This window comes from Rhynchophorus ferrugineus, unplaced genomic scaffold (genome assembly GCF_030347505.1).
Source record: "Rhynchophorus ferrugineus isolate W39M unplaced genomic scaffold, kcgeb_rfMv2 rfM2, whole genome shotgun sequence".
Classification (NCBI taxonomy): domain Eukaryota; kingdom Metazoa; phylum Arthropoda; class Insecta; order Coleoptera; family Curculionidae; genus Rhynchophorus; species Rhynchophorus ferrugineus.
This window is the reverse complement of record NW_027472581.1, coordinates 70,692,066-70,704,929: the sequence shown is the minus strand read 5'-3', so window position 1 is coordinate 70,704,929 and position 12,864 is coordinate 70,692,066. Positions and strand designations below refer to the sequence as shown.

Sequence of the window (12,864 nt, the reverse complement as noted above, 5' to 3'; positions counted from 1 at the left end):
CTCTTATAACTACGTGAGCAGGCCCGCTATGTTGACGAAAAATGATTTTCTTCTTCTGTAAACCACGTCCTTTTTATAATCTTACATGAACTTTTGTGTCCTTTTAAGAGTCTATTAGCAATGGAAGTAACTATGTGATTAGACATAGTCGCTTCATTGCTAAGGAGATCTACTTTCTAGCCTCATATGTTGATTCAAAATCACAGTGATAGATTCAACTTTCATGGTAGTAATAAAGAATCACGCTCAAATTTCTTATATGCAGGCTGATATACTAAAGTGTCTTTGAATTTTTGCTTATATGCTTATATGTTGTAAGTATAAGATTTTTTAAACCGTAAATAGTAGTAATTTTGTGTAGAAATAGAACCAAATAATTCAGCCTTACTTCTATAGTTTCACCAAAAGGAAAGTATAGCTCAAAGTAATAATTTGCTTGTTTTTAGGTATAGTACCAACATTAATCTGAGTACTGCAATATCTGAATCTGAGTTCTGGATTGTGAGACTTAAAATTAAAAATGCGAAATGCGAAGAATAAATAATATATGTGTGCGATGTTGAGGAAAATATTAAAAAGTTAGGTTAAAGATACAAAAACTACAAGTTTAAAATACAAACTGCAATCAAGTACAGAGCGAGAGATTAAAAAATGATTTAAAAAAAGAGAAAACAAGACAACTAATGATATTACATTAAAAAATGGAAACACTTTTGGCATCTTTAAATAGTAAAATATAAAAAATTTCAAAAGTTTGTGAATTTTTTTTTATATTTTATCCTCTACAAATTCCCATTGATCTTCCATTCATATATTGCATTTACGCCACCTTTTTTCCAATTTTCAAAACAGTTGGATGAATTATATCATAATAACCTTTAAAACGTTCCTCAGTTCGCTTCAATTTTCATGAATCAATTCAAAACAATGCTCTCGACAGAATTAAATAAAGTGAGTGGTCGTGAAAAGAGAAACACTAATGAATATAAATATGACACCAAAAATATATGAATAGATACACTTCTACGAGTTTTATATCGTTTTTGCTCTGATATAGTTAATGTAAAAAATTTTAGTTATTTAAAGAACCTATTTAAACTAGACTATTTGGCGAAAAGCATGTTTCATTGATGTTGCTAAGTGATGATACGTGCATTAAGAAATATTTAGCATGTTAGTAAATCGTAATTGTCAATGAAAAATAATAAATATTGAAAATTTAAATTGCGAGGACTAAATGAGTTTTTCATTGTTCCATCGCCGAACAGCAAACATATTCGCTAATTTGACAGGATTGTTCAGGAGCGTTTTTTCACAATCAACGAAACAAACGGGAAAAAACTAAAGCCCAACTGAAAGTTCGAAATAACATAGCACCCGATTGTTAACTACAAACAATTGTTGCCATTGCTGGATATCTTGTTTCCATGCCATAGTACTTCGGTATAATGCTTTTCATTTGTTTACACCAACAATCATCTCATTTATTCATACATAAAAGATTCCCGTAAAAAGCCGGAATTAAAATAAAATCACATTAGTAAAGGTAACATTTTAATTCGAAATAAGAATATAAATATTCAAAATTTCAACAAAAACTACATGTACGGAATGTAAGAATTACGTGATTATTTTAAAGAAAGTAAACTTGGTTTTCAAATGACGTAATACATTCACATTTCTGCTAGCTAAGTATGCTTTCGTCTACTGCATTTGCTCTCATAAAGCACTATGTTTTCTTTGGTTATTTATTTAGATAATATAATAATTTTAATGGACTATATTTTGATAAATATGAATTCGTGTTAAAAATTATTTCTGTCATTTTTATAGAACATAGATAACAAAAAATAAATAATATTTTCTTAAATTGTTGTAAAGGCATTACTTTCGAAGGGGATCTTTCTGGCAGTATACGGATACTAAGTCAAAAAACGCTTTATTTTTTTAGGTTATTCGCAAATTGATATAATTTTTGTATCATTATGTGAAACGAGATGTTGCGTTTATGGTTTTACACATCTTCACGAATTTTATAACATGTTTATTTCATGTTACATTGCATGAATTGTATCTTTCAATACACAACTTAAAAGCGTCAATTACAAATATACAAACATCCCACGAAGACTTTTGTCCCAAGTAGTCCTAACCATATAATTTCGGAAGCTGTCGATACTCATCAAATACATATTTATTCAAATTATAATGAGCTTCCATAAATGACACTAATTCAACTCAAAATTCGAAGAGAATTAGAAGTTTAAGGTATTTATCAACGTCATATTATTATAAATATGTCGTAGAATATAAATAAAACTATAAAAGCACTGTCAAATTTTACCACCGTAGCAAGACATTTACAAAACGATTTGCAGGTGAATATTTGACTATGAATCATGGGTTATGTTGAAAAAGAATATGACTCACGCTATTAAAATAGTATCATTCAATAAGTTTCAATAACTAATAGAATTATAAATACCAAGATAAAAGACGATCTACTTTCTTGAGGATACAATCTGCATTCTTAATCACAAATAAAAGAATTGGACCAATCTACAGCAGCTAGCAATAGACAAACTAGAATGCTATAAAAAGACAAAATAATAGGAATAAAGCAAAAAATCCTGCAGATACACGAGATAATTTGACCAAAGTTGCTGATAACAAAGAATGGATTCCAGTCCATAGGCTAGAAATTTTAGCATGCTGAGGACCTGGTTTATACGTGAGCTATTCCAATTACAGCACCTCAGCATAATATTGAATTTATGGTCATGTAAACTCTACAATAATTTCAATACTAAAATTGCTTACCAAACGCGATATCCATTTTGAACAAAGCAATCATACATAAATGTTTGAGTAGACTCCATCCTATTTTAATTTATAGTTGAGATTATAGACAATTAGCCAATAAAAACTATACAAAATATCATTTTTATACTATATATTCACGCAGAAACAGTATCAAATAAATAACTCTAGTTATAATCACAAATATTTGATCAATCTGATCAGAATCATCATCGCCAAATACTCACAGGTATTAACTTAACTAGATAAAACTCGAATATTACTGAAAAATGTTTTGTTGTATCCACATCATTGTCATCATCATCAGCAATCAAATTAAAACTAGGAGGTGGTAGGAGAGAGAATACTGTTGGTTCCGGAGGTTTCTCAAAGTTCTTCGAAGACTGCCTCAGTTCTCTGATCTTGAGGCCTAAATACCATCTAGCTTGATCATCACCTTCAACGCGTTCTTCTCTAGTTTCTTCATTGCATGGCTTAAACAAATCGTAACTCAAACGGTTTCGATTCGTCATAGCCTTTTTCCATCTCCCTGTATATTTTCGTTTCTACATTTTCTGAAATTACTGGTAGTGTGTCTGGTTTTTCCTGTCGGTCCGAATTCAATCTTGATTATTCGGGATCAGTATGATATGAACTTAAAACCTCCTGCTTATCTTCTGGTTAGTTTAATATTCAACGCATCAGTTAATGATGATTATTTTTCCATTTAATCTGAATAACTAAAGTGGACGACTTATTTTATTTTATAATGTTAAAAACAACGTTTAAATTTATAAAAGTTTAAAAGAACCCGATAAATATACTAGGTTATTCAAGAATTTTATGGGAATAAATCGAAAATTAGAAATTAATAAAAAAAAGCGGAATATTTCTATGCTCCTATTCCAAAGATCCTTTGATGATTAACCTGGATGTTGACAATTGGTACTTCAGTTCACTGATTATATTGATGGCTCTTATAACTACGTGAGCAGGCCCGCTATGTTGACGAAAAATGATTTTCTTCTTCTGTAAACCACGTCCTTTTTATAATCTTACATGAACTTTTGTGTCCTTTTAAGAGTCTATTAGCAATGGAAGTAACTATGTGATTAGACATAGTCGCTTCATTGCTAAGGAGATCTACTTTCTAGCCTCATATGTTGATTCAAAATCACAGTGATAGATTCAACTTTCATGTGTAGTAATAAAGTATCACGCTCAAATTTCTTATATGCAGGCTGATATACTAAAGTGTCTTTGAATTTTTGCTTATATGCTTATATGTTGTAACTATAAGATTTTTTAAACCGTAAATAGTAGTAATTTTGTGTAGAAATAGAACCAAATAATTCAGCCTTACTTTTATAGTTTCATCAAAAGGAAAGTATAGCTCAAAGTAATAATTTACTTGTTTTTAGGTATAGTACCAACATTAATCTGAGTACTGCAATATCTGAATCTGAGTTCTGGATTGTGAGACTTAAAATTAAAAATGCGAAAGGCGAAGAATAAATAATATATGTGTTCAATGTTGAGGGAAATATTAAAAAGTTAGGTTAAGGTACAAAAACTACAAGTTTAAAATATAAACTACAATCAAGTACAGAGCGAGAGATTAAAAAATGATTGAAAAAAAGAGAAAACAAGACAACTAATGATATTACATTAAAAAATGGAAACACTTTTGGCATCTTTAAATAGTAAAATATAAAAAATTTCAAAAGTTTGTGAATTTTTTTAAATATTTTATCCTCTACAGATTCCCATTGATCTCCCATTCATATATTGCATTTACGCCACCTTTTTTCCAATTTTCAAAACAGTTGGATGAATTATATCATAATAACCTTTAAAACGTTCCTCAGTTCGCTTCAATTTTCATGAATCAATTCAAAACAATGCTCTCGACAGAGTTAAATAAAGTGAGTGGTCGTGAAAAGAGAAACACTAATGAATATAAATATGACACCAAAAATATATGAATAAATAGATACACTTCTACGAGTTTTATAGCGTTTTTGCTCTGATATAGTTAATGTAAAAAATTTTAGTTATTTAAAGAACCTATTTAAACTAGACTATTTGGCGAAAAGCATGTTTCATTGATATTGCTAAGTGATGATACGGCCATTAAGAAATATTTAGCATGTTAGTAAATCGTAATTGTCAATGAAAAATAATAAATATTGGAAATTTAAATTGCGAGAACTAAATGAGTTTTTTCATTGTTCCATCGCCGAACAGCAAACATATCCGCTAATTTGACAGGATTGTTCAGGAGCGTTTTTTCACAATCAACGAAACAAACGGGAAAAAACTAAAGCCCAACTGAAAGTTCGAAATAACATAGCACCCGATTGTTAACTACAAACAATTGTTGCCATTGCTGGATATCTTGTTTCCATGCCATAGTACTTCGGTATAATGCTTTTCATTTGTTTACACCAACAATCATCTCATTTATTCATACATAAAAGATTCCCGTAAAAAGCCGGAATTAAAATAAAATCACATTAGTAAAGGTAACATTTTAATTCGAAATAAGAATATAAATATTCAAAATTTCAACAAAAACTACATGTACGGAATGTAAGAATTACGTGATTATTTTAAAGAAAGTAAACTTGGTTTTCAAATGACGTAATACATTCACATTTCTGCTAGCTAAGTATGCTTTCGTCTACTGCATTTGCTCTCATAAAGCATTATGTTTTCTTTGGTTATGTATTTAGATAATATCATAATTTCAATAAGTTAATTTAATTTCAATACAATAATTCAATAAGTTTCAATAACTAATAGAATCATAAATACCAAGATAAAAGACAATCTACTTTCTTGAGGATACAATCTGCATTCTTAATCACAAATAAAAGAGTTGGACCCATCTATAGCAGCTAGCAATAGACAAACTAGAATGCTATAGAAAGACAAAATAATGGGAATAAAGCAAAAAATCCTGCAGATACACGAGACAATTTGAGTAAAAACAATAATAAACAAAGGAGGTAATGGCTAAACCAAAGTTGCTGATAACAAAGAATGGACTGGAATGGCTAGAAATTTTAGCATACTGAGGACCTGGTTTATCCGTGAGCTATTCCAATTACCGCACCTCAGCATAATATTGAATTTATAGTCATGTAAACTCTACAATAATTTCAATACTAAAATTGCTTACCAAACGCGATATCCATTTTGAACAAAGCAATCATACATAAATGTTTGATTAGATTCCATCCTATTTTAATTCATAGTTGAGATTATAGACAATTAGTCAATAAAAACTACACAAAATATCATTTATATACTATATATTCACGCAGAAACAGTATCAAATAAATAACTCTAGTTATAATCACAAATATTTAATCACTCTGATCAGAATCATCATCGCCAAATACTCATAGGTATTAACTTAACTAGATAAAACTCGAATATTACTGAAGAATGTTTTGTTATCTCCACATCATTGTCATCATCATCAGCAATCAAATTAAAACTAGGAGGTGGTAGGAGAGAGAATACTGTTGGTTCCGGAGGTTTCTCAAAGTTCTTCGAAGACTGTCTCAGTTCTCTGATCTTGAGGCCTAAATACCGTCTAGCTTGATCATCACCTTCAACGCGTTCTTCTCTAGTTTCTTCATCGCATGGCATAAACAAATCGTAACTCAATCGGTTTCGATTCGTCATGGCCTTTCTCCATCTCCCTGTTCCTTCTGTTTTCGCTTCTACATTTTCTAAAATTACTGGTAGTGTGTCTGGTTTTTCCTGTCGGTCCGAATTCAATCTTGATTATTCGGGATCAGTATGATTTGAACTTAAAACCTCCTGCTTATCTTCTGGTTAGTTTAATATTCAACGCATCAGTTAATGATGATTATTTTTCCGTTTAATCTGAATAACTAAAGTGGACGACTTATTTTATTTTATAATGTTAAAAACAACGTTCAAATTTATAAAAGTTTAAAAGAACCCGATAAATATACTAGGTTGTTCAAGAATTTTATGGGAATAAATCGAAAATTAGAAATTTATAAGAAAAAGCGGAATATTTCTATGCTCCTATTCCAAAGATCCTCTGATGATTAACCTGGATGTTGACACAATTGGTACTTCAGTTCACTGATTATATTGATGGCTCTTACAGCTACATGAGCAGGCCCGCTATGTTGACGAAAAATGATTTTCTTCTTCTGTAAACCACGTCCTTTTTATAATCTTACATGAACTTTTGTGTCCTTTTAAGAGTTTATTAGCAATGGAAGTAACTATGTGATTAGACATAGTCGCTTCGTTGCTAAGGAGATCTACTTTTTAGCCTCATATGTTGATTCAAAATCACAGTGATAGATTCAACTTTCATATGTAGTAATAACGAATCACGCTCAAATTTCTTATATGCAGGTTGATTATACTAAAATGTCTTTGAATTTTTAGTTCTGCTATTAACATATAGATTGTGCTCCGCGGATTTATTGAATAATATTTTTTATCCTAATTAGGTGAATGATTACTCACAAAGATTTTTTTAACCGTAATTAGTAGTAATTTTGTGTAGAAATAGAACCAAATAATTCAGCCTTGCTTTTATAGTTTCATCAAAAGGAAATTATAGCTCAAAGTAATAATTCACTTGTTTTTAGGTATAGTACCAACAAAATCTGAGTACTGCAATATCTGAATCTGAGTTCTGGATTGTGAGACTTAAAATTAAAAAATGCGAAGTGCGAAGAATAAATAATATATGTGTGCAACGTTGAGGGAAATATTAAAAAGTTAGATTAAAGGTACAAAAACTACAAGTTTAAAATATAAACTCTATTATATTATATATTGCTGGCCCGTAAACAAATATTTTTCTGCATTTCTTTAAATTAAAGGATTGAAGAGCAGTCAATTTGTTCTATCGTATTGTAAAATATTAAAACCCGCTTGAATATTTGAAAATTAAATATTTTCATTTACTTAGTAGATCAAAAATATATTTCGACCCGTAATATTTTAACGAAATAACAACGCCAATAGTTAGAACATGACACATACGGCGCGACGCCAATCGATTTTAATTAACGACGCCGTAAAATGGCAAGTAATCATTTATTAATTGAAAGTTAATTATTGATATCACATCTCGTTGGCTAAATAGGCAACTTAATCTACGGGCTACGTTTACCGGTATGTTTCGCGATCGGTGATCGATTTTAATAAAAATCCATCAGACCGAAAATTGCTTTAGTTCATTATTAATGAACCGCCATTTTTCTGTCGTTATTATTAATAGATGTGCGAATTAGTTTGCCGTTTTTATGCGACGCATGCATTTTTTAAACGCAATTATAATCAAAATATCGACGAGGAGACATGAAACGTGAATATTAGTTGAAAGTCAGTGTCAAACAACCATTATATTTCATAAAATTGGAATCATGAAACAAAGTTAAAATATCCAAAAATCAATTTTAATATTTGAAGTAAAAAACACCGTGGCTTTTCTAAATTTAATGCTTTTTGTTCCGGTAAATACCAGCTGCTACATTCCACGTCCATAAAATTATTTTAGTTTTCTTCTGATCTTCACTAGAGGTGATCCAAAAGTAAATCCAGTTTCTCACATTTACAAAATAATAGATGATAATCCAGAGAAGCAATATCTGGAGAATACGACGGGTGGGATAAGGTATCCTATTTTAGTGTTTTAATATCTTGAGCCACATATGGATAGACATTGTCATGTAACAAGATCACTTTGTCATGCCTTTCTTGATATAGTGGCTGCTTTTCTTTTAATACCACCCACAAACGCATAAATTGATTTCGATAGCGTGCTCCGTTCTGCCGAAATCCTTTTACCCGGTTTTGCGAACTCTTAATAAACCACGAGTTCTACGATATACACAACAAGATCCTACCAAGAACAGGGCCGAAGTATCCCCACGATGTTTGTCACTAAAAGTTATCCTAGTAAATCCACTCTTCATCTCTAGTATTTACGTGATGAAAAAACATTTTCTTTTTCTGTCGTTGGAGCATTTATTGATATGTTAAAAACACCCGTTCAAAGTATATAGGCTTTAAATTCATGGTAGCCAATATGTTTCTTTTTGGACACTTCCCAAAACTCTTAATCCATATGAAATTGTTTGTTGAGTGACCTCTCTCTAACGAGTGGTCGAGTTCTTGTCGATTTTGGCAACAATTTTCGTCAGTTCCACAATTCTCCAATTCCACATCTTTTTTACTTCTTTACTGCTCCGTGACGCCCTTTTGTCTTTCATGCGAAATCGTCAAACTTGAACCTCTGAAAGCAATCCACGTTATTTCACTGCTAAACTCATCACTAAATATATTTACTGTAATTCTGCTTACGTCACCCGCAGTAGTTAATGCCGAGAACCATGATTCTGAGCCCACGTTAAGCATTAGGCACAGTCTAAATACAACCCTATTGTCAAAAAAAAGACGAAAGTATAATTTTAAAATATGAAACTAAGAAGTTACCAATTATTACCTGATCAAATACCGGAATTGTTTGAGAAGCTGTTCTTGAGACAAGTAACTCATGCTGTCTAAATTTCGATTTAGAAATAAATATTGGACTATTAGGCAACTCAATTACAATTATTTGTACCTGGAATATAAGTTGAGAAATAAATTACCTAAACAAATAAGCCAAATTCTTAATATCTGTACCTCCCGTTTTCATTTCAGAGTAAGAAACGGTGACGGATAGTCAAATTTAAAATCGGCAAGGTAGTTTCGTTGGCTGCAAGCAATCCTAATTAAACAGCTGCAAATAACTTAGAAACAGCTGTCAACAACATTACCGATTGGACTGAGAAACGGCGAATAGTCGTAAATGCCATGAAATCTACACATGTAAATTTCACTTACAAAAAGACAGATTAAGTGCCAGTAATAGTTGATTCTAGACTAATTTCGTAAGAGAAAATATTGAAATACTTGGGCATGACACTGGATGTCAAGCCCAAGTGAAAATACTATGTTAAATAAAGCGAACGGAACTTTGCATTAGGGTAAAAAATTTTGTTTAAATTTTGGTTACTTGGACAACAATCCGAGCTATCTTTGCACAACCTGCAACATATTATTATTATATTAACAATTCTTAGAAAAAATGAACAAAAAAAGCACAAAATAAAATTGCGGCAACATGGGAATGTCGAGATATTGCAACTGTTCTATAATAATGGTCTTGTTAGAAAACTGAACAGATAATAATCCTTCAAACTAGGAATTATAAGTAAATATACTTGAAAATGACATAAATACAAAATTACTCGATGGTGAAGACTAATCGTACCGTAAATCGATTGTAGCGTTAAATAAGAACAATGAATACTATTTTATATTCTTCATTCGTACCTACATAATATATATTAAACTATAATATAAATTAAACCATACTCAAGCAGTCCTAAAGTGAATTCTGAATTGTATGCTTGATCCAAATAAAAAGTCAAATTATTTTCCAAAAATTAAATTAAGAGATTAATCTTAAAATAAAATAAACAAAATTGTTCATTTTAAACTAAACAGTAATAATTTGGACGTGATTGGAAATGATCAAAAAATTTGAAAATGACATGTTTGAATTAAAATAAATTTAACTAATACATACATTACAATAAATATTAATAATATGGACATAATTAGAAAATATAAAATACCAAGTCAAAAATAATTAATATTTTAATAATATGCATAATTCAATATATTATTGAATAATTGCTTATATCAGAGAAATATTCAAATATTTAAATAATATTTGTTATTTTTAAATTTTCTGCTTATACTATTCAATAATAATTAAGGAGTAATAATTAAGAATTATTAAAACAAGAAATAAAAATCGGAAAATCCTTGTAACAGGTTAGTTGTTTACTATAATTTAGCTTAAAACAACTTTTAAAAATAACATTACAAATTATTAATCAATATATTAAACAATATTAAACAAATAAATTAATCTTAAAATAATATTGTTGTAAAAATTGTAGAGACTAGTAATAGATTTTTAATATATGAATGGAAAATATTAAAAAATTGTGAAAATGACATATTTGAATTAACTAATATATATTTCATTTATATGGGATCTATATAACAGTACCTAAGTACGAGGCTAAAACTAAGCAAAATCATACAAATAAAAACTAATGCAAATAGTTTACTAAGATATAAATTGTAATTGTATTTCGAATATAAATAGACATCATACATAATGTACATAAGCCACAAAACATATCGATCCAAACCAAACCGCTTCCGGCTTTCAAGACACCGCCATCCACCACCATTCCCATGCCGCATCGTTCGCCCAGTACAGATGCTCAATTTTAATTAAAGTTTATGTTACAGATTTGGGAGCGCCTTTCTTCCCGGGGGGTCCTGAACTTTGGCACCATCCACTGGCCTATTCAGCCGCTGCGGCCGCGGCCGCCGCCGAACTGCCCGGAGCCGCAGCCCTGCAACACGCCACTCTGGTGCACCCCGCGTTGCACCCCCAGGTGCCAGTACGTTCCTATCTTTGACTATCTTCAGACAAAAGTTCGTTGGACGCTGGTGCCCCAGTCCACCACCACGTTAGTTGACGACTGGTTTTATGCGTTTGCGTTTAGTTTTGTTTTTTTTATTAATTAATGTTTTGTCATTTTATTTTCTCTTTTATCTGCTAACAACAAACTTTGCAGGAAGATGTATCATGCAAATGATTTAATTGCACAATAGTTTTTTTTGACGTACATCTCAGACGTACGGCAATTGAATAGCTTGAGACAATAAGGAACAACATAAAAAATTAATTACTAAAATTTAAAAACTAGAAACTAATTCTTTAGTTTTTTATAGTTTTATAAACAATGGTAATTTTTGGTTAATGAAGAAAGTCACTTTATGTGATTTTTATGTATTTTGTGAATTACTTAGAGGGAAGTAATTAAAATAGTTTCGTGTAAAAGTAAGTAATATAGTCAAAATAGTTAATATTAGTTTATTCAATTTTTAAAGTGCAAATGTCTCAGAGTTTCCTGAATTTTTTTAACTAAAGTAACATTTTAATATAAGTTCATGGAAAGTCAAAATTGTCATCAAAATTTTAATTAATTATATCTTATACTAGATGTTTTGCTTGCTTGTTTAATACAATCTTAACTTACTTTAGTAAGTTAAGATTGTATTTAATTGTATTATATATTGTAATAAGTTAATTTATTACTACTGTTCTATTTTACTTGCATAAATACAAGTAAGGCGAATACGGCATTAATACATCAGTATATATTTCCCAAATTGGAATAAAACTAAACTACTTAAGCTAAGGTTAAGAATAGACTTATACACTAAACAAGTGAGTGGCGCTGGTTCGCTTCAATCTTCTGATTTCCTGCGTGTTCTCCAGTAGCTGTATAACTTCCACGTTGCGGTGATTTAGCAACATTATCTCATGTTTTAAGAGGAAATGTTGGATCACTTTGTGTATCCATTTAGTTTCGAGGTCATCGTCGTTAATTACGTAGCGATAAACATTAGTAATTAATCGTAGAACTTGTTTTGGGTGCTTTGGATTACTAGTTGGTTTGATATTTTAGTGCAACCCCATATCTGCAAACCATAGGCCCAAATGGGCTTTATAATTGACTTATAAACCAATCTCTTTGATTCTAGGTCAAGTTGAGAGTAAAACATGCTGCTATTTTTATCACTTTTAAGTGACAAAGTGTTTAGAAACCAAATGGTTAACTGTAAAAACCACCCAAAGTAATTTCACAGCAAATACTCTCTGGATAAGTCTTCAAGTATAGAAAGATATTTCTGCCTTTCCTTCTACCACTGAATAAAACAAAACGACTTTTAAACCATATAAAATAGTTTCCCTGTTTAGAAATTAACTCTAAATAACATATATTAACTTCCTTTATCGTGGCATTACATAAAACCAGGTCTTTTCTTCTTGGCTTTTTACATTTTCAGTTTTCTTACTTCTTATTTTATTTTTCATATCATCCAATATCACAAACCTAATTGAACGTCAGTACAAGA

At 30.5% G+C, this 12,864-nt stretch overlaps 1 protein-coding gene across 3 annotated transcripts in view; it reads left to right on the top strand.

Moving 5' to 3' along the window:
* Window positions 1-12,864, top strand: part of cpo (RNA-binding protein) — a 555,476-nt gene that overhangs the window by 519,159 nt on the left and 23,453 nt on the right. For 2 of the 3 annotated variants that reach the window (XM_076394570.1, XM_076394568.1), the window contains exon 6: window positions 11,185-11,339. In XM_076394570.1, the coding sequence (XP_076250685.1) occupies window positions 11,185-11,339 (155 nt within the window). Of the gene's footprint in view, window positions 1-11,172; window positions 11,340-12,864 lie in introns of all 3 variants that reach the window. The other variant, XM_076394569.1, reaches the window with a different exon arrangement.